The sequence below is a fragment of the Drosophila persimilis genome, unplaced genomic scaffold (genome assembly GCF_003286085.1).
Source record: "Drosophila persimilis strain 14011-0111.01,24,50 unplaced genomic scaffold, DperRS2 tig00000002-arrow-pilon, whole genome shotgun sequence".
In the NCBI taxonomy this organism is placed as follows: Eukaryota; Metazoa; Arthropoda; class Insecta; order Diptera; family Drosophilidae; genus Drosophila; species Drosophila persimilis.
This window is the reverse complement of record NW_020825289.1, coordinates 13,007,459-13,030,387: the sequence shown is the minus strand read 5'-3', so window position 1 is coordinate 13,030,387 and position 22,929 is coordinate 13,007,459. Positions and strand designations below refer to the sequence as shown.

Genomic DNA, 22,929 nt, shown 5'->3' with positions numbered 1-22,929 from the left:
TATATGAATACCAAATCGCTATATACATAAAGTAGAATGATCATAATAGTTTCGCCGTTTTACAAAGGATATATTATTGCGGAAACATGTCGATTCAAATCGAAATCAACAACAGCTTGTACATATGAATGTATACTTATCGCTCAAACTGTCTGCTACTTGCACGAAATTGTATGAACTGGAATCCAGAGCTATCTTTGTCTATCATCTAAGTAACGGAAGTCAGCCATAGCAGAGGAGTCTGCAGCCACGACGTACACATACACACATACGCAGTGAAGAAAATTTTAATTTTATTTTACCACACATTCGAAATTTTTGTTTGTTTTTATTTACATGCGCGCCAAATTAAATAGCTGGCAACTCTATTCAGTATACGTATACGTATAATTACGATACGTAAAATGAACGCTAGGTGTCGCTTAAAGACATGTAGTTAAGTTGTAGATGTCATGTAAAAAACTTCTTCAGCAAAACGCATTTCTGTCCGATTCATTTGTTATACATCTACATCTGTCTCTCTTTCTCGCGCTTCTCACACCAGCACCAGCCGTTATATCTTAAGCTGATTCTCGTGTGTTCTCCCCTTTCTGTCCTAATCCAAAACTCTGCTAAAATTCAAAAAGTCTTACTTTTGGGGATACATCCGCGTAGAAGCCCCTCGTTACACACTTAGCCGCTATTGGAATTCCGAATGCATGAGACGATTCACACATTATTTGGGCAGGTGCCACTGCCACTGCGGCCAAACTGAAAACTTTCTTTGCTGGCCAGCCAGCAACGATAAAGAGTAAATAGAAAAATGTTCAACATTTTGTTTTGCATATGTAAGGCCAGAAAACGAAAATGATTAAGTATGCCAAACATGTATCCAACGATCAGCAAACGAAGGTAAAGTAAAGACAATGCAAAGGAAATCAAATAAAATATTGCGGCCTTTGAAATTGTATCCCTTTTCGCAGTTTTTCTTATAAGCATATTGGTCATAATTGCTTATGCTTATTGAACAACTTTCAGCGAAGACTAGCTATTCCCAGCAGACCGGCATCACATCCCAATTCAATGTGTTCAATGGATCCCAATTGTATGGGATTGTGGAGCTGGATTTTTGGGGGGGTACCCAATAATAAATAAATTAAAATATTTCCTAGTGCTAGTTGATCGTGCCCTTATATTACACGTATCTGCTGTGTCGCTGATCGTGGCCTGCAATTACTGACTTTTGTCGTGGTACTTTCGCTCTCGGTTGATGGCTGATGGCTTATAGTTGTTGGTCATTTGAATATGACCCCCTCGGACACCCGTTACCCTCCCGCGGACATATTTTATGGCGTGTGGGAGCCCCAGTGCGTTGCAAGTACATGCCGCGGGATCCCTTGCGGCAGGCATATTATAATTTGTACAGACCTCGCGTACCACGAAGGGGTCATGCGTCCAGATTATGATCGGCTGCGGCACGACCATTCGGTCCTTAGTCACTTTTGGATAATATGTTGCATGAACTTTCACATGCGATTCGTGCTCGTAATGGTCTTCGAGATTAGGGGGATTCGTCAGGCGATGATCCTCTGCTGCGATTAGCTAACTGAGTTTAATAGACTTATAAGCCATAAATATGACCCACTCGAGAGAAAGTGAAAATTTGTGGTGCCGATTTGATCTGCTTTTGGGCAGGCGTGATTTAGCTTGACAATTTGAATTAATTCGTCAACAAATTGGCGATTGATGACGCTCGATGTCTTTATTTATAGAGGGACACCGCTTTACGCTTTATGCAAGACGCCTACCGAAATCAAAGTGAAATTTTTGATGGACTGACATAATAGACATTTGCTAAATTATACGATATTGTTACAGATGTAGCACATTTGGGCACCCTGTTGCGGGCTTTTGCAAATGATGGCCAAATGGCCACAGCCAAATCTAGAGCATTCCCATGGAAAACGAAAGCGATGAAGTAACGGCTGCCCCAGGTGTCTCCAGGTGAAGTGTCTTGCATTTGATTTCTATAGAAACGTTGCACAATTAAAACGCTTGAAGCATCATCAAAAGCCGCACACACCACCAGCGAATGTGGGGGCGGGTGTCAGTCAGAGATCAGCATGGGGGCATGAAAGATGACCACCAACCACTGTACCTGTACCTGTGCCGAATGCACAATGACGATTTTCAGACTTTCCCAACGCACCAGAAGTACAATGGAAATTTCTTATTTTTCTGGCCAAAAGATTTATAGGAACAGCCGCATCGCCCCTGCCAGCAGTCAGCAGCCACTTGAGAAGCAAACAAAAAACGAAAGTCCAAGTGCTGCCCAAGATCAACGGCAACAATGATCATAAAAAATCTTTCTCCAAATACAGATCCATGGAAACAATTGAAAAGTACTTTTGGACAGTGTTTTCCTTTTCAGTAACGGGGCGGGGTGGGGGAGCCCGCGTTCTGGCGGTCTGGCACAGGAAAGCTTTGGCTCCCAGAAGACACAGCCACAACTCTCTCACCTCTCCCGATATCGCCCAATGGAATCGCACTACAAACAAAACTCTTCTCGAGATGATCATTAATTTGATGGCTGTGCGAGCCCATTTGAAACGTAACCCCTAGGAAATTACTCCTCATCCGGTAATTATTGGTTTTGGGTATGTCTGTCTGTCTGTCTGTCTAACTGCTTCAAGTCTTGATAGATCGATCGATAGACAGATCTTCGGCTCTTCAATGTTTTTCGGATGTAGCCAGCGTCTTCAGACGGCTCCCGGTCCCAAATTGCTCTGTGCCGGCTTCCCCCTGACGAATGCCTATTGTATATGGGCGTCAAAATGATGATTCAGTTGGTTGATGATCCAGCAGGGTGCTAGCCCCTGGCCCTAACTTGAACCCGCAATCCTCTCTAAGCCCTACGAAAGCCCCAACATTCTCCCTTTCCCATCATCCCAGTCCCTTTCCAAAGATTCAACAATTTATGGTCTTTGGCCTTTCGGACTCCATTGGCAAGCGGTGGGACTCGCCGCCACCACAAGAAAAGCGAAGGTATTTGTGGATTGAAAAAAAAGAGAGAAGTCATATTTTAATTTCCAGGCCAGCATTTATCAACAAAAAATATTATGAATTTTCCCCCTTTTTTTGCGCGTCTCTCTCCGCATCTTTCATCTTCTAAATGAGGTGTTTAGTTTCGCTTTCTAATTAATTGCATTAGCCCCGGCGCGACGCCTACACAAAGCGTTTTCGATGCAAGAGCGTTTTCCCTTTTTAATTTTCGCCAATTAAACGGACGCCCCACAATCAAACCTTGATTACCAGCGAAAAAATACAACAAAATATATATAAAAAGGCCATAAAAGAAAATAAAATAAATAATCAATGATGACGGAACTCAAGCGGTAATACCACGGGGTAAAAATTCTGTGAAAGGTGCAAAACTTTGATGGAGTGCGGGGCCTAGCAAACAGTAAAAATGGGAAAAAAGCCCACCTAATGAAGACGAAAGTCGTTGCGCAAATGGAATTAAATTAAAATGGCATCAAAATGAAATAATAGTGCAATTAGCCCGAAGCACAGGCTGGCCAAAGACCATCGACCACCAACAAAGCCATCGCCAAAGAAATGCCAAAAGGGAGACGTATTTCATTGGCCGCTCTGCGAATGCTCTCTCGATGTGAAGGAGAGTGGCAGAATATTCCAATACATGAAGGGAGATTTATGCACAGGCTTCTGGCAGTCGGAAAGAAATCATAAATGGAACCAATGAGTAACCAAAAATAAGTATACGGCCTTTTAGAGGTATCAGACTCGGAAATCATGCAGTTCCGAAGGAGGTTGGGATAGATTGTGATTCAATTCCAGAAGAATCACAGATAAAAGGTCTCTCCATCACAGAGACTAGAGTGTTAGATGTTCGGGTTTCTCCTCCTCTTTTGCAACTATCGTATCTAGCAAGCCCCCTATCATAACGAAGGCACTTCGCCTGACCCGCAAACAACAGCGTGCCAAAAAGTTTCGCCCATTTCTCTAATCGCTGACTTGTCTGCGACTTTATTGAATAACATTTGCGTAATTAAATGTGTGCGAAAAGAAACCGAAATTAAATCATAGGTGTACCCTGGGCTTGCCTTCGAGCGGTGAGTGGAGGAGCCGGCGACGACGACGCCGACCCTTCTTTAGGGGCCGTTGACACGCGCTAATTGAAAGCGCAAGTTGTCATCCAGCGATTTGTTGACCGTTTTTCGGGGTCCACTGGGGGAGCCGCTCCTGCTGATCGCTAACGTGTCTTACATTTGCCCAACACACTCAATGCCTGGTAGTGTGTGAGTGTGTGAGTGTCATTTGTACTTGCTGCTGTTCGCCGCTGCTCACTTTCATTTGTTATGCTGAAATTTCTTTTCTTTGCTGTGTTCGCCGGGGTCTTGTGGCTGTTAGTGGGCAAACATGGCCGGCGACTTGCTAAAAGTGAAATTATTGCCTTTTCAATTAGTCACAGATCCCGAAATACCCAACGATCAGTGCAACATCCGACGCTGGGAGGCCCGAAAAAGGAAAGTACCTTCAACCCAGCCCCAACCGATGATTGGACCCTGTCAAGGCGGCCTGTGCTTGTGCTGGGCTCAATAAATCATCGATTCGGGTCGACGCCTCATTTTGATTAATTAGGTCTTAATCCAACAGCGATGCCCAACGATCACAGACAGACCGGAGACTGAAGACTGAAGACCGAAGACCATTGACCATCGAGCACCTCACAACAGGCCGCCTTTATAGACCTGATGGCTTTCGCTTTCAATCGCCGGCGCTGAAAACAAATTAATGGCAGCTAATAAGCTGTAAACCAAAAGCAAATTGGCAATACGGTAGGCGTTGACAAGCGTTTGGGTCTGGCCCTAGGCCGCCCCCCCAGATCCATACGTCCGCTGAAGCCTTCACATTTTGATCGTTTCTTGGCAGCTCTTGGGAACTCGATTTCTCACACTTTGCCGATCAATCCGATAATCGATTGGTTCAGCGCCAGCCGCCCTCCTGCTGGTAGATATTTTAATAGGTTATCATCGGAAGATATGCAAAAACCGAAATCAAGTGCCAGGGCAATTAGATGGAGAAGTTTTTGTTGATTGGATATTTTTTCGCATGGTTAGACCCTCGGGACTGTCGGACTGTGTTATATAACCCCGCCCCCCGTCCCCTGAAGCTAACCAGATTGTCGGCGGCGGCATCGTAAACAGATATCGTCGGAGAATGAATGGTTTTGAATATTTCATCATTTGCGCGGATCGTTTGCAGAGCTCTGGCCGTTTGTTTAAAGTTCGACTCGAGTCTTTGTTATTCTTTGTTTTGGCACCTTCTTTTGCGATATTTATTGCTTGGAGCTGGGGCTAGGACTTGGACTGGGGTCTGCTGTGCCCCGACGAATGGAGTGAAAGTGTTGGACGATGGTCGTCATCGTCGCCTAGGAGGGCCTTTGTTTTAGATATCTTACCGTTGATTATGCTAAAATCATTTAAAATCGTTCATAATACACGGCATTCGTGAGTCCGATATTCCAGAGAGTGTCGTAATATCCATTTGAATTAATCATGGCCAAGACATTCTCTTCTTCCCCATGAGAAAGCCATCGCATTCAACCCCAACTGGTTCTCGACAAGACGCCGCCACCCACGCCCACGTGCCCGGAATGCCCGATCGTAGCTCTCGAAACGTTTTCCATTTCAATGGCCTGACCACAAGAAAATAAACAAAAAAGTTTGCATACAAAAAACTGAAAAAAAAGTACAGAAAAGTGTACAGAAAAAACATTAAAAACAAAAAAGAAAAAAAAAAACTACTAAGAGCGACAACAATAACGAAAGTGAAATTCTACAGACAGAAAAAAAAAGATCGTGATGGTGGAGCCGTGTCCACGCTTGGCCAGCCAAGTGCCAGCCTTTGCTCGAGTGGTGGACCGACCATTATAATAGCCCGGGCCTATAGCCAGGCCCAGCCACGACCAGCCACGACCAGCGCCGGATTTTCCAGCTGTGTTGTACGAGTACATGTGTTGACAAAGGCCGCGCCGAGTGAAATTTGGGTCAAGGAAATGCCAAACGACAGGTTGGGCCTCCTGCCACATGGGCAGATCACCGTTATTAGCAGTTAAGTTTTGCCGGTAATTTTGCGAAGCGATAATTGGCATTCTCAGGCTCCCGCTCAGGCTCACGCTCAGGCTCGGGGGCCGATAACCCTGCTGCAGATTCACATATCGGTCAGGCGAAAGCTCTGGCCATCTCTTCCGAGGTGCGATAACAGCGAGCGACACTGTTAGCGCTCTGTAAGCGGAGCGCTCTTAACCGCAAGGCCGCGCTGTAAACCGTTTCAGTTGAGTTCGAAACGCGCACGCGTGCAGACGAGAGAGCGAGACCTGGGCAAAGAAAGAAAGCAAGCAAGCAAGCGATGAAAACAGGAATCGGTAGCACCAGCAGCAGCACCATCAGCCGTTAAAGAAGCAGACGCCGAATTAGAAATGTTTACCATTTAAGCGTCGCTTAATAGAAATACTCTCACGTACGAGCCGCTCTCTCAGTCTTACCCAGTCTCTCGCGATCGTTCGCTCTTTCTCTCTGCTCTGCTCTGCTCTGCTCTGCGGCTGAGTTAAAGTGAAAGTTTTCCACACAAAAGTGGCGAAGGTCCGTTATCTTGGCCGCTGCACGGCGACGGCCGCACTAACTCCCAATCAGACACACGCGGAGCGTTCAGTTGACCGGACGCACACGGCTGGCCATGGTCGAGAAACTGCTGTGAAAGAGATACGACACTCCCCCCCAAAAGAAGAGACTATACCGTCGCGTTGTGTGTGTGCTTCAGCTCTGGGTTTTCGTTTCGGCTCGAGCAACTGTAAATTCGCCAACGAAAGCTTTATTTGTTCTAGCAAAGTGCGGTCAAATCACATATTCGTAAAGTTCTCGATTCCCGAATCGCGAATCGGTTCGGAAAACGCGTTCGTTGCCTAAGTCGTTTGGCTTGGCTTAGCGGTTCATTGAGGGCGCGCTGTTACGACACGACACCCTTGTGTGTGTGCGTGTGTGTGTTTTTCGCACTCCCATTTCGAAATCAGAGTCCGAATCCGAGCGAATACTATAATAAGAATAAGCCAGAAACGGTCTGGGCCAGAACTCCCCGCCAGTGTCCAGCCAGCGAGCCAGCAACCAGTGAGCCACCAACAAACATGTTTAAGTGGGTTACGCCGGCCTCAGCGGCGACATTGTCCCGCACAACAACAGCAGCAGCGTCAACCAGAACAGCGTCAACCGCAACTACAAGAACAACAAGACCACAACTACTTTCCATCGCTTTAACAAGTTTAATAATAATAGTCGCATCATCTGTGCCGACAACAAGTGGATTTAGATCAATTGAAACGAATGGCGGCGGTAAGTGACAGACAATTTAGTTTATTGAATGGAATGGAATCGAATCGAATCGACTGTCATCGAAAGAAAGAAAGTTAAGCACACAATAAAAATGTAGAATTATGGCAAAAGAAAATCAATTTGCCAAATTGCAAGCTCATGTCGCCGCTGTGCCACTGGTTGCCACTGACAAATCGAATCGTGTCAGTGGCTTCCACATCACTCCATTGAGTGAAAGCCTGGCCCCGGTCTTGGCCCCGGTCTCGGCCTGGTCGAGTTGACAATGCGCCCAACAACATAAACTATAGTATGCCTTTGTGCCAATAAATGAATCAGAAAAACTTTGGCACAGAAAACTCTTTTGCTCAGTGGAAGTGCGCTTTCCACACTCCACGCACTTGGTTCCACAATTATTTGGTTCGTTTTATGCTACATTACGGCCACAAAGCAGCCCCAACCGAGGCACAAAAGACCTACAGATGAGCCCCACACCGCCCTCTGCTCATATAGACAGACTGGCGGACAGACTGGCGGACAGGCCGGCGGACAGACAGAGACATCGACTTTCCTTATGACAGTTTTTAGTGTTTGTTTGTTTGCTCTTCAGCTGCTCTTCGTGTTAATTGCTCAAGTCATTTTGTCGATTTAAAAAGTGAAACAAATTTCTAGAGTGTCAGGCTATTAGCTTAAATCGAAGCCACTGGCACAGACCCAACCCAAACAGAAGTGGATTGAGCTCAAAGACTTTGCAAACACAAGAAGCACTTCTCTTACACTCAACCAGAAACAAATGAAATCTTTGAGCACTCTGGCTGTCTTGTACGTAAAATTTCACACAGCAATACCATTTTTTGTACATCATATAATGTTTTGTAAGATCAAGAAATGATGGCCCATAAGAGAATCTTTACGAAGTGAAATCAAAGCAGTATGCCTGCAGTCATTATGCCATCCAATGGAACTTGTATGATACAGGTGGCAAATAGGAAAGGAGTTGAGGAGTGTCTCCCAGTTTGGATTTGGCTTTCGCTGAATTGCTCTTTCCAAAAGTAGATAAAGTAAATAATGATTATTCATATGAAATAGCTGCACTCCAATCCCGATTCTTTGACCAGACTCTACTCGTAGTTCTGTTCCTTCTATGGACATGGGAACTTCTGTATAGAATGATCCAAGCATTTTCCGATCCATGACTGTAGTTCATTATCTCTCTGCAAAAAAAAAAGTCAAGAAAAGAAAATCAATGCTTCCGTTTGCCACATCCACATCCCAGAACTCTGCTGCGTCAGTTTGGTGAGGAAGTGAGGCGAATGGCAATCATCAGAGATACAGATGTGCAGATACATCGCGTAGATCGCACGGTGCACAACAATCGCAAAACAATTTTCAATTTCTATTTGAAGCCAGGCTGGAAAGCAGTTGGATCGATAAAAGAAAACGCGTGCGAAATGAAAATGTCTTGGCCAGCAGCCAGCAGCCGACAGCCGACAGCCAAAGCCGCAGCAACAGTCACAGATTCTGATTGAAGCGTGTGCCAGTTTGTGGCTGGTGCTGCGGTTTCTGCCGCACTTGTCGGCACTGCCTGGAGTTGACTTTGCGGTAGTTTGAGACTTGGCCTGGCCCGGACCGGATCGGCCCAAAGCAAGCCAAAGCGATCAGGCCTGGGGGAAGGAAGCTGCTGTGAATGGAAGAGTTGATGTTGCAGTGGCAGTGGCAGTCAGTGCTCGGAGATCAGTGCGATGGTTGGACAGTGTTCAGATAATTTCAGGAGCACGTTTTTACCGCTGTCCGATCATCGAGTTGGCCAATTGTTGTTCCACATAGACGATCTCTGCTTAAAAATCAATTCATATTTAATTGTGGAACCCAACACACACACTGGAATTCTGTGTTTATGCAAATTACGGATTCCATAATTTCACATTTTCCACATCTCTCTATTTCTCTCTCTCTCTCCCACATGCAATTAATGTGAAAGCGACATTTGGACTTTCTTCCGTGCTTTCGAGAGGGCTCTGTCCCCTCCCGTCGTGGAAATGTTTTTCCCACAGCCATTTTACACATCATAAAACTTAAGACAATCGCATTAAAACTGTGACAGATCACAGATCATGAGCATCGAGTGCCAAGAGCGCATTTCACCTTACATATGTACGGATGGATGTATGGATTGCGCTTCCTACACCCCCAGCCGCAGCCCCAGTCCCGGCCCCCAACGAAACTATTAGTGCATGTGAACAAAACAGAAACAGAAGTGGAAATAGAGGTAGAGGCAGAGGCAGAGGCAGAGGCGGGGGGGCGCTCTTTATACTCACACACTCACTCATTTGTTGTCTTCTGGTTTATCTTTTAAGCTCATCAGCATTGTTTCAAGTGCTACTACTCGTACTCGTACTCGTATTATTGCGGAGGGGGGCCCATGCCCATGGCTGATGCTTTGGCCACCGTTTGGCTATCGACACAGAGCAGTTACAAATTATCGGGTCCGTTGGCAGAGCTACGGAAAGACAGACAGTCGGACAGTCGGACAGTCGGATAGACTTCGAGTGCCGTGTTATGGATGCGTTGTCTAACAGGAAATACTCGGGCAGAGCAGACTTCAAATTTGTTTTGACATGTTTGGCGGTGAAAGTGAAATTCTCTCTCTCTGTCTCTCTCTCTGAGTTCCACAGACGATTGCCTCTGTGTGTGCTTCCGCCGCATGACAGCACAAATTCCTAGGATGGAAATCAAGAAAAGGCATTACTGTACTACTGGTCCATACATTCGTTACTGTCATTGCAGTTTCTGCAGGGATTTTCCCAGACCCTGCTTGGGTATCGATCTAAGTGCTTTTGCCAAAAAAAAAAATCCAAATGATGTCACTTATTGCGGCCAAGCACAACTTTCACTGTTCATTCACACCGTTTTATATGCCCCTTTCATCGCATTTGATATGATATTCAACAAATTGATTGCCAAAACATTTCCATTTTATGGGAACCCAATTTGATTTATCATCACAATCGATTGTGGGGAATTGGGGAGATACATAGATAGATTTCATATTGTGCCGAATTTTCCACAAATGGAATTTTACTTCTCTTCCCACATTGTTGCATTGCATTGTTGTCTGTGTGTGTGTGTCTATGGAAACGGATGCCCGGAGCATGACCTGGCAAAAAGTGACCACGGAAGAATAATAATGATGATGGTAATGGTAATGAAAACAAAACGAAATCGTTTTGTTCATAACACTAGAGAGTGGGGACCACAGAGACGGAGACGGCCAACAAATGAAACCTGCCTCGGTGCGACATCCAACATTGTACAAGTTTTGAGTATCCCATACCCCGTCGTAGAGCGCGGTCTCTGTTCTGTTTCCTAATGCCAGAGGACGGCCCGCCGCAGACAACCTGTTGGTGGCCGACACCGTGTGATTACAGCCACAGAGCCGTAGAGATGCCCACGTGAGAAATGGTCGATCATTGCTTCACTTAGCCTTAAACGGTATTCTTCTGATGCTTTTGCACGAGTCCATGTCCATCTCGACCACAATTGAGCACTTGGTTTAACAAACAAAGTGAGCAACTTGTAACTTGAGCCAAACCGCAGTCGGACTCAAGATTCAACAAAGTGGAACTTAATCATGTGCTGATTAATGTTTACGTACGGCTACCTACGAAACATTGAAAGAATGGAAGACTTCTACGGGGCAGGCCTCCTGCAAGCCAACCCCCGGCTCACTCGCTAGATAATAAAGAGATTTACTAATGTTTCAATCAATCAATATGTGGGAGTGTGGAAAACGCTTAGAGTCTTTGATCAATTGGTTTATTTTGGCCTACTATGAATTGCACCTATCCTAAAATCGTTACCGATTGGTTCGATGATATCTTATCCCTTGCTCATCTCTGATATCCGTCGGCTTGTGTTGAGTTCTGGTTTAGCCACGGGCGGCTGGTAAATTGTAGTTGCTATTAGAAATGGATGCGTAGAATACATACTTACGTATACGGTTTACCACCTCTAAATTCAGGTAAATACGAGTGTGTATGTCTGTCTGTATATAGTCTGTACGCTGGGGGCACTTGCACCATTCACTGTTAGCTTACCGGTCTTTTCGGTCGCACCAGTCGTTGTCGTCGTTGTCGTTGCCGCATTTTATTTGGGTCACTGTTACAATTTACACCGATGGTCGGGGACGGAGAGGGGAAGCCAGGTGTGGTGTAGATGCGATGACCAGTTGGAAGACGCTCACGCTGGGAGGCTGTGCCAAATTCGAGAGCGACACCCGATGCCGACGACCCACAAGTCGGAGCAGAGCAGAGCAGAGCAGATCAGAGCAAATCAATGGCAACCATAGACGTTCCAATTTTATGTAATTGTAATTCAAGGTGGGCTCACATCCCCAGTTCCCCAGTTACCCATCGCGGTCCCATCCCAAAGCTCCTTCCCAAGCTCGCGTGCAAATCGGTTGGAGTTGGTTATATAGTGCATGCCACAGTCCAATTCGCAGTGAGCCTAGTAGAGCATGCAGCGGGTTATGTTTATGCTGATGATGCCTCGAGCTTCCACATCTGTTGTTGTTGTTGTTGAACAATTCAATTACAATGTGATTAATAGAAATGTTTTGTTGCGGATCAGCTGTCATGTGGAGTGAATATGCCAACGCCATCGGAGACATCAAAAAAGCAAAAACTTATCTAAGCCTTCAAAGGTCAGCAAAGAGCGAGAAACTTTCCATTTCTCTCACGCAAAATGGGAAAACTTCTTGCGTGATGACACCGCAAAATGGCCCCATACAAACGCATGTACACATTTATTCGCACGTAAAGCCCATTAAAATAAACACAAAAAAAAACAAAATCTATTTTGTCCGAGAAACTGCACTCTCGCCATCCGATCCGACGATAATTAGTAGCCCAAATCAAGCGATTCATGAAAAGTAAACAGTTTTTCATGGCTTTTGTCTAGGAAAAGTGAAATTAGCCCGGGCTGAATGCAGAGAGGTGTTTTATGTTAATTCCATTGAAAAGTGACATTTGGTTAGTTTTTTCTTTGGCCATTAAGTGGCATATTTCTATGGTCAATAAGTCGTTAAGGCATTTTTTACCCATCAGACAGTAAGACAGTAAGTTTCTCTGATGAATTATTGGATGGGAACACCCCACCCCCACATCGAACTATTCGATTTCACTTGACCCAGTTCTGTGCCACGATCCTGCACCGGTTAATAATTCGTGTAAACGTTGCCCGATAACATTTAACACTTTCTCAACGCAATTAGACCAAGATTCATACGTTAAATGCCAAATTGACCAAGATCAGATCTCAGTAAATACACAACAACAACAGCAACAACAACAGTAACAACAACAACACGTGGTACTGTGCTGCCTGCTTCCTGTGGTCCGAAAGTTTAGGCTGTTCTGTTTTTTCTTTCTCTCTTTCAGTCTCTTTTTTTTGCCAGTCTTGGGCTAATTGATCGATAATAATTTTCCATTTTACCGTTGAAGCGCCTCGTTCGTTTACATTCTTGAAGTGCTTCGGCACGTCGAATGCTTCGCCAAGAAAACGAGTTCTACGAAATCTCAGAGCAGAGCAGATCGGATCGGATCGGATCGGAGCTCTCTTTTCTTCTTTTGTGGTCCAGGCTTCGGTCTTTTCTTCTCTTGCCTTGTCTCCGGTGTGTGTGTGTGTGTGTGTGTGTGTGTGTGTGTGTGTGGTTGTGCAGCAACATATTCATGATTTAATTAATTTCCATTCGGCTCTGTGCATAAATTTTTAGTGCACCCGAACAGGGAACGGACGACGGACTGCTCCGTTGGTCATGCCTCAGGGCACCGCCGGTTGTGACACACTGAGCAAGTGTCTCTTGCTCGCCTGATGCATGCAACAAATTTCGGCTATTGGGCCAATTTCCTTGCATGATTAATGACATTGCCACCAAGTCGGGTCGCTCTCCTCTCCCCTCTCCACTCTCCTCTCTTCTCTTGTTGCCCGGCGTTGGCGATGGGAAGACAAACTTGTTATCTCATTTTGCAGCTGCTTCCTTCATTCGCTTTTAAGCACCGAAAAAATGTCTTTAAGCGGCGCAAAATTATTCAGGCGTTTGACACACTTTCGTTCTCCCGGCCAAGAGCAATGTGTGTGTGTGTGTGTGTGTGTGACCGGCTCTCAGGTGTGGCAAACGAGGCATGCCATCGATGCTGTAACCTATTTTGCATGCATCGTTCGCGGTTATTACATTATTGCATTTCATGATGCACCAATTAGGGTCAGAGGCAGCATCCCAGGGATCGATTGCTCAGCATAAGAAGGCGTTAAGTAGTCTGTGGTTCCCGGCTGGCACGTACATTCCGTATCCACGGTGTAGCCAGGTGCGTGGGCCCCGCCCTCTATGGTTTTCGGGCATCGTGCCGGGATACCCATTAGCATTCTTTGCATATTTGAGTAGAGCTGAGTGTTTGCCCCTATATTCCCAGTAAGTGATGTTCTTTCTTATTTATACACTCAGAGAATAAATAGAAAAATAGTGAAATTAAATAAAATTCACTTTCATTTCAAGATAAAGGCATTAAAAAGTCTTTTGGTGCCACTTGATAATTAATAAAAATACTTTAAAATATACTACATTAAATTGGTAGGAAATATATTTAATATAAATATATAAAATATATATATTTTATTTTATTTTTATTTTATTTTTTAATATTTTCATATTAATGTTAAAATGTAAGTGAAAACATTTGCTTTTTACAATTTCCACTTCCACTTAAATCTATTAAAATTTCATTGCATTTTTCTCTGAGTGTACTTTTCAATTTTTTTCTTTTGCGAGTAGATCAAATAAACTATGCTAAACTGCATAATTATCGCTCTTTTATCGTGGCTGTGTTCACATCTATCCATCCCATCCTTCATTAAATCAGCGCTATAATTAAGTCTGCTCTGCGGCTGCGGCTGCGGCTCTGTTAGCTCTAACGGTGGCTCTCTTATGTCGTACTCGCTCTCTCTCTCTCTCTGTTATCTCTGTTAGTTACAGATCTCTCTGTTAATGGGTCTAGCTCGGAGAGCATTTGTTTGTGGACTCCGTCCCCGCCTGTGGCTGTTTCCCACGTCTCTTCTCTTCTGCCAGGCCCTCTCGCTCGGCCTTAACGATTTGCGGAAGAATACTTAAGAGCACTTGAGTGTCTAATCATAAAAATGCGAAATGTCTGCAAATAATAAAGCTGCAAGAAAGATGATTATTATTTTATTAGTAGACGCCGCGCGCGCCGTGGAGCAAACAAAAACCCACAAAAACGAAATCGTTTTGAGAGATGAATGAACAGCAGAGGAAAAGAAAAGAAAAAGCCAAAAAAGAAAGAAACGGAACAGAAACAGAAACACTATCACTTTTTCTCAATTATGCATGTACATATTTTGACTGTTATTCTAATGGAGGTTTTTGCACTACTTTTTGCCAGATAGTACCTCCACTTGTCTTTACTTTCACTCGAGTTCGGTACAACACGACACGATGCTACGATGGCGTTACGTGCCCCGCATATTCGGCATCCATGAGTCGGACCTCACCGGCTTCGAGACCTTCGAATGCCTCATAGTGTACGAGTAGGGCTGCTTCCTGCGATTTCGTTTTCGTTACCTGGTGATTTTCTTTTAATTAGCACAGAACTAATTGATGCTAAAGCCCCAGAACCTATCCCGCTATTGAGGACTTTGCTCCAGTTTAACGACCAAACATTGACACAGTCCGCGACGCGCATTGCGATTGGGGCCACAACAGCCGCAAGTGGAGCGTCCGCGAGGTGTTAATTTGTCAGCATAAACCCGTCACAAGTGGAGCACGGCTCGGCTGCTTTCCCACTTCTGCGTTTAATTGCTGTCAAAATCAATTTCGGCCCAAATGTCAAGAGCCAAGAGAATGGCCAGCTACGGCAAATACCCTTTACTTTGTCAGGGAAATACTACACCATATAGTTTATGGAAAGGATGATTATCGAACAACCCAAAGCGCTGCTTAAAGGGTATTCGAAGCTTCGACCTGCATTCTCCTGCACTCTCCAGCACTGGCGGACCTCTCGTCATTTGCCAAATGAGTTGGAAAAACTCTGAAGTGCATTGCACCGGCCCACACCTAGCACCTGGGCCTGGAATGAACTTTGACTGGCAAGTGGTTGGCTCTCGCGGTTTGGCTACCAGTTGGCACTCGTACTCGCCACTTGCTGCCAGCCACTGGAGTGCCAGCCACTTTCACTTGGCTGCGGCCCGTTCCGAGTGGAGCTTTCTGTGGTGATTGCTGGATTTCGGGTTGCTTCTGCAGTCCACAGAACAGGGAAAACGCTGCCTCGCTGTCTTGCTGTTAATTGAGTTTATTAGTTTTTGCTACCCGAGGCGGCTGTTGCCGCTTCGTCTTAATTAGCACCGAAAGAAGCAGTTATATACCTAGAAATATGCATGCTATAAACCAATAGAAAATACTTAAGATTGTCACTTTCATTGAGGCAACTGCACATTCGCAGCATTTTCACTATGGCCGCCAGTTATAATCCAATCAACTACAGTTGACTGGCCAGACCTGAGCTGAGTGACATCTTAATTAAGCTTTGGCCGGGGGCGAATGAAATTCGGCTTGAAGATTATTGGCAAAACACGAAATCTTGATATCATTCCATGAAACTGATAACATTTCTCTGTATTTCTGGATTCCTTAACTTAACTAATCCTAACCCTTTGGTGGCTCTTTGCAGCTGGACGCAAACTGTTTGGCGGCTACCGCATCACCCCCAAGCACTGCCGGGCCACGAAGACGCTGCCCAGCTCCGATCCCCGCGCGAATGGCCCCACAATCTGCATGTTCAATCACGAGTGCGCCCAACGGGGCGGCGAGGTGGTGGGTGCCTGCATGGATGGCTTCCTGTTCGGGGCCTGCTGCCAGATCCCACCCACTCACGAGCTGGCCAGCACTCTGATCAATGAGGCCCAGAACGCCTACTTCCAGCAGCACCAACAGCAGCAGCAGCACCAGCACCAGAAGTTGCAGCAGGCGGCGGAGTCCTCCTACGAGCAGCACCAGCAGACGCTGAACAGCGCTGAGCAGACGGCGCCGCAGCCCCCTCAGAATATCTACGATCAACAGAACCTGAACAAGGTCTACCAGCAGTTGAGCAGCAGCAGCGCCAGTCCCAGCAGCAGCAGCAGCAGCAGCAGCCCTCCCAGCAACAACTACAGCGTGGAGCAGGAGCAGGAGCCGGAGCCACAGCCCCAGCCCCAGCCAGAGCCAGAGCATCCCAAGAACGAGCTTGTGTATGGCAGCAGCACCTCCACAGAGGTATCCACACAGTCGCAGTCATCGTCCTCTAGCATTGAGTTCGAGCAGGAGCCACCTGCTCAGCAGTCGGCCAACGAGGTGATCATTCAAACTGATCTCAATGTGCAGAAGGTTCAGCAACAACAGCAGCAGCAGCAGACCATTCTGCCACCCACTGTCCATGTGCACAAGAACTCGGTGACCATCAACTCCCCCTCGTCGCCGCCGCAAAACGATGACTTTGTGATGCAGGTACTCAGCACCTTGCCCCCGGAGCATGCCGACGATCATCGCATCTTCTTCACCACTGAAGTGCCCATGAAGATAGCCAGCGGCTTGCAGGAGCAGACCAGCTCCGAGTCCAGTTCCTTCGAGGAGGCCCCGGCCCCTACGCCAGCCACGAAAAAACCCACAGAGAAGCCAAAGTCAAAGCCCAAGCCGAAGCCCGTGCCTCAGTTGGCGGAGACCATGAAGCGACCCATCCACCAGCAGCAACAACATCAGCTGCAGCAGCAGCAACAACAGCAGCAACATCAACTGCAGCAGCAGCATCAGCAGCAGCAACAGCAGCTGCAGCAGAAGCAGCAACAGCAACAACAGCAGCAGCAACATAAACATCAACAGCAACAACAGCAGCAGCAACAGCAGCAGCAGCAACAACAGCAGCAGCAACAACAGCAGCAGCAACAACAGCAGCAGCAGACAGCGAAACCTCAACCTCAGCCGAAGCCTACGAATGTCCACCATCACAATCATCTGATACTGGACGGAGGAGAGTTCACCCACAGCGACATCACCCATCCGGGAGCCGATGCCGATCTCGTCGAGGATCTGCAGTTCTCCACCGGCTACGGACCTCAGCCTGTATACGCGGATCCGCCACAGCAGGTGCAACAGCAGCAGCCGGCAGAACAGAGCTACATCTCCAAGCATCCAGCAGCAGGCACCACAGTTTCCTCGATCACCACCCACGTGGACTCCATCGAGTCGATAATCCTGCAACTGAACAACACCAGCCATGGACCCAGCTACAATGTCGTCAGCCAGCAGACGCCCTCGTATGTCTATGGAGGCCAGACTGCGGCTCAGAGCGAGGCTCCAGCAGAGGCGATCACTGCCCAACCACCGCCTCCCAGCTACTACCAGGAGAGCGCAGCCAGTGAGGCGGAGAAGGTCCAGGACTACGGCTACACGACCACAATCAACTACGATGCCATCTACGACAAGGTGTCCGAAGAGCAGGATGCATCCGCAGCAGCCAGCCAGTCGGCTGAGTCGCAAACAGCGCGTCCCGGCTACGGGGAGGACACCTCCGCCGTGTTCGAGGATCACACCATGCCCGCCAATGGCTACCACGATGCCTTGGCTGAGGCTGCTCCCCAGACCTCAGAGTTCAACAAAATGCCCGTGCCGGTCATGGGCGTTGCCTATCCCGTGGACATGTCCTACATGGAGGAAGAGGAGAACGAGGCAGCGGCAGCAGGCGGATACGGACAGCTGAGCAGCGGCTCCTACGAGGCGAACACCGAGTCCAACTACCAGAAGCTGTCCACTGTCCAAACGGAGCAGCCCCAGCCCGTCCCCACCTACGTGCGCCCCACGACCAATGCCAACAAGCCCAATCGTCCCGTTGCCTCGTACATCGGCATGGTGACGATGCAGAACTACAACCAGCAGCAGCAGCAGCAGCACCATCACCAACAGCCATCGGGAGGCGAACAATACCAATCCCAGCTGCCCGCGGAAGTGTCTGTGTCCTCGCACACCACAAAAGTGCAGGAGCAGTACGACGAGACCTCGCACGGCTATCAGCCGCAGACGACCACGCCTGGTTATGCCTCCACCACCCAACTGGCAGCCCAGCTGGCCTCCCTGCCGCAGCGTCCGCAGTACGACAGTGTCCAGGAAGATACTGCATCCTCGGAGCGTCCCGTGCTGATCACGGCCAGTCCCAGACCCCGGCCCAAGCCTAGCACAAAGCGGCCGGGCGTGAAGCGACCCATCAGCCAGGAGAACACCAAAAAGAAGCCACATCCCCAGGCCAGCAGCAGCTACGATGCTGGAGAGTCACCCATAACACACATCCAGATCAAGAAACCCTCGTCCAGCTACAACAAGGATCAGGAGACGCAACAGTCTGGCTATCCCAGACCGGCAGTCGGAGCGGTCTACGATCAGACCACCGCCTCGACGACAGTGACCAGCTACGATGAGCCGGCACGTCCGGGCATCAGCTATGATCAGCCAGATCCACCCTCGGCTCCAGCCTCCGGCTCCGGCTACGATCAGCCAGAGGCTCCAACCTCCAGCTACGGGCAGGGCCAACCAGCGGCTCCACTCGCACAATATGATCAACCACCGCCACAGCCTCAGCCGGAGCTGCAGCCATCCCTGAGCTACAATGAGCAGTCGTTGGCCAGTTCTCCGGGTCGCCAGCCCTCCACATCGAAGCCGATTGCCACCAGCTATGTGACCGGACCCAGCACTCCCCGTCCGCCTGCCACCGTGGACTACCACTACGACAACGTTCCGCCGCTGTTCATGGCCGACGACAAGTTGGACGCGTTCATCCAGAGCACGGCGGAGAATATTGTGGGTTCCACACCGGGCAACTATCAGCCGCCGCTGGTGGCAACTGCATCGACGCCAGCCTACGCACACCGACCCACAAGCAGCAGTGGCACCTACGGAGGCCACAAGAAGCCTGGTTTCGTCCAGATCAATGGCTCACCGAGACCGCCCCGTCCGACGGTGCTGATCACGCCCAAGCCCACGGCTATCAACAACCTGGCCTCCACCACGGGGGGCTCGTTTGTGTACAACCAGATAGTGACTCGACGACCAGGAGGTGCACCGGTTAGCTCCAACGACTTCGAGGATCCTGGCTACTTTGGCGGCAGCCCCGCGCACGTGTCCTTCACGCAGTCCTCAACGGAATCGTCCTACGCCGTGCCCTCCGACGACAAGCCCGCTTTCCCCGGATACTTCGGGCCAACGCCTTCGTATCCGGCCTTCTCGGTGCCCGGAGAGAAGGTGGGCCAGAATGTGATGGAGGAGACCTACACCTCGCCGAACGACTTTGTCAACTTCCCGCCGGTGCGCAATCCGAATCTGAACATGTCCGCCGCCTCCAGCGCCGTGACCAGTGACCTGGATCTCTCCACGCCCGCCTTCGTCGAGGATGTGGTGCTGAAGGACAAGATGCACACGCTGGTCCACAAGCTGGTGGCCTCGCTCCAGGGCAACTTTGAGGCTCTGGCCGACATGATTGACGAGCCCACGGGCAACAACTCTGCCGCCACGTATCAGGCGGGAGCTGGGGCTGGAGGAGCAACCACTGCCACCCGCAAGCCCACTCGAAAGCCCGTAAGAGTGGCCTCCACTGCCAAGCCCAAGGCCACCACCAAGAAGCCCGTGACTCGAGTCTCCACCAAAGCCCCCAACAAGAAGGCATCGGCTAGCAGCACCACCCGCAAGCCAGGCGGCACTCGGCGCACCACCCTGGCCCCCAAGACGACCGTCAGCACCCGGAAACCGGGCGCCTCGAAGAAGCCCACACGACGCGTGAGCAGCACCGTGAAGACGACGACCGTGAGCTCGGCCCGGCCCGCCGACGATGAGATCGTGGACGAGGAGGACGAGGAGGATGTCAATCCGAATCCCAGCGACAACGAAATCGATCAGGGATCGACGCTCAGCTCCTACGGCGGAACAAATGGCCGCAAGATCCGTAAGTGTTGAGTGAATGAAGCATGGACCCGAAACAACTGTCTCTTTCTCTCTCTCTTTCTTGTTTTCTCTCGCTCATGCCTATAACCAATCGCTTCCAATCCGAACCCATACACGATATTCCCGATCCTCCTCCCCCATGGCATTTACAATTCTTCCCAATTTTAGCGCGTCGCAAGAACAAAAGAAGAAACCCAAAACCCGCTTAGATCCCAAAAACCAAAACCCAAACCCCACCTAGTTCTATGCCCCCATCCGTTCCCGATCCATGTAATCGTCCTATATAGCAATACACGTCGTTCTATGCTTTCTCTTTAACACTCCATCTCTCAATCTGAATCACAATCCATCTCTCGATCGATCGCTCTCTCTCTCTCTCGCTGTCTGTCTTGCTCTGAACACTCCCCACTCCTAACCTCGCATTTCACTCCCCATCTACAGAATGCGGCGTCCGACCCCACGTCAAGTCCGGGCGCATTGTGGGCGGCAAGGGCTCATCCTTTGGCGCCTTCCCCTGGCAGGTGCTGGTCCGCGAGTCCACCTGGCTGGGCCTGTTCACAAAGAACAAGTGCGGCGGTGTCCTGATCAACAGTCGCTATGTCGTCACCGCTGCCCATTGTCAGCCTGGGTAAGTTTCCTCCCAAAATCTCCAGGCCCCCCGTCCATCCACCATCCATCCACCACCATCTCATTGCCTTACTTGATCTCTGCAGCTTTCTGGCCTCTTTGGTGGCCGTCATGGGCGAGTTCGATATCTCCGGCGATTTGGAGAGCAAACGTTCTGTTACCAAGAACGTGAAGCGCGTCATCGTCCACCGTCAATACGATCCGGCCACGTTCGAGAACGATTTGGCTCTCCTGGAGATGGACAGTCCTGTGCAGTTCGATACCCATATAGGTGAGTGGATCACAGCACACGCATTTCCATCCCTTCCAGCCCTTTGAACGTTTTCAACACCTATGTATCATTTTCCAGTTCCCATTTGTATGCCCAATGATGCGGCGGACTTCACTGGACGCATGGCCACCGTGACCGGCTGGGGGCGTCTCAAGTATGGCGGCGGTGTGCCCTCCGTCCTGCAGGAAGTGCAGGTGAGTGCTTTTTACCAAACCAGCCAATAAACCGTCCTTTGAATGCATCTTTTAATGACACGACAACAGGTGCCGGTTATCGAGAATAGCGTGTGCCAGGAGATGTTCCACACCGCTGGCCACAACAAGAAGATTCTCAACTCGTTCCTGTGCGCTGGCTATGCCAACGGCCAGAAGGACTCGTGCGAGGTGAGATATCAGGAGATTTGAGAGGGGGAGGACCATCAAGAGCGTGTGCTAAAACCTTTTTCTACTTTTGCTGACAGGGTGACAGTGGTGGTCCGTTGGTGTTGCAGCGTCCCGACGGGCGCTACGAGCTGGCCGGAACCGTTTCGCATGGCATCAAGTGTGCGGCGCCATACCTGCCCGGTGTCTACATGCGCACCACCTTCTACAAGCCCTGGTTGCGCAGCATAACAGGAGTCAAATAAGGTGTTGCCAGGGGAGCAGCAGTAGCAGCAGCAGCAGCAGCAACATTAAGGGAAAGCATCAGCAAGTGTAAATAGAAAGTAGAGTTTAAAGAGTTGCGGATAAAGGCGTGACCCAGACTGTTAAGCATCCACGTCGCATTTCCCATTCTCTCCTCCTTCTCCGTGTCCCTCCAAGCCCCCCCGCCCGCCCAAGCATCTATCCTCATTCCATTAGTTTAACGAAAGCGAAACGTTTAACGAAATACTCGACAGATATGTAGATTCAAAGATTCAGATACTTTGAGGAGCGTGTTGCCGGTTCTGTGCCTGTTCGAATACGCGTGCCTAACACTTGTAGAGTCTGAATGAGAATTACTCGTATATTTTAGTAGTTGCACGCTAAGAAGTACGCTAAGAAATATTTATTCTAGTTCTAAGCCTATTTATTTATTTATTTGTAAACCTATTATCGCTGCAGTTTGATTCAACTAAAAAAAATTGTTAATTTTCATAGGCAAATTGTTGTTATGTTCCAGCGAAAGCGAAAACGAAAGCGAAGAGAGAGCGAAAGAGCAAATGTTTTTAGTTCAATTGAATTTACTAATTTATCTAATTATACGATTAACATTTTATTTTTTTACGTTTTATGTTAATTGTTAAGCGAACGAACAAAGCGATGCGAAAAGAACACCCACAAAACCCAATAAACAACAAATAATTATTAGTAGAAATATTTCTGCAGTTGAAGTTACGTGTCCTCGAAATCCCCAAGTAATCTTCTTTTCTACTTTGCACTCCCCCTCGGTTCCAATAAAAATCCAGCAGCAAATCCAAAAGCATCCACTGTCAATAGAAAGGGGGGGGCAGAGGGTGGATGGCCGGATGGCCGGATGCCTGAGTCTGCTGCAATTTATGTCAGTCCGAAGCCCCTGGAAACTCATTTTCATACCGTCCAAGGCAGCACAGCATCCATTGGAAGTGCCACCTGCAACCGCTCGCCTGTCAGCTTGGACTCCCACGCGTGCAGTGCCATTTG

The 22,929-nt window shown here is 48.4% G+C and overlaps 1 protein-coding gene across 2 annotated transcripts; it reads left to right on the top strand.

Annotated features, from left to right (window-relative positions):
• Window positions 1-7,183: 7,183 nt before the first annotated feature.
• Window positions 7,184-21,914, top strand: LOC6592603 (serine protease lint). 2 transcript variants are annotated; one of them, XM_026986358.1, is made up of 9 exons: window positions 7,184-7,388; window positions 16,103-17,145; window positions 17,347-18,993; window positions 19,048-20,392; window positions 20,833-21,019; window positions 21,105-21,289; window positions 21,368-21,483; window positions 21,553-21,672; window positions 21,750-21,914. In XM_026986358.1, exons 1-9 carry the CDS (start codon window positions 7,184-7,186, stop codon window positions 21,912-21,914), a joined length of 5,013 nt encoding a protein of 1,670 aa, XP_026842159.1. The 2 variants fall into 2 exon arrangements, with proteins under 2 accessions (XP_026842159.1, XP_026842160.1); XM_026986359.1 differs by lacking the exons at window positions 20,833-21,019; window positions 21,105-21,289; window positions 21,368-21,483; window positions 21,553-21,672; window positions 21,750-21,914 and adding an exon at window positions 20,560-20,725.
• Window positions 21,915-22,929: the final 1,015 nt, after the last annotated feature.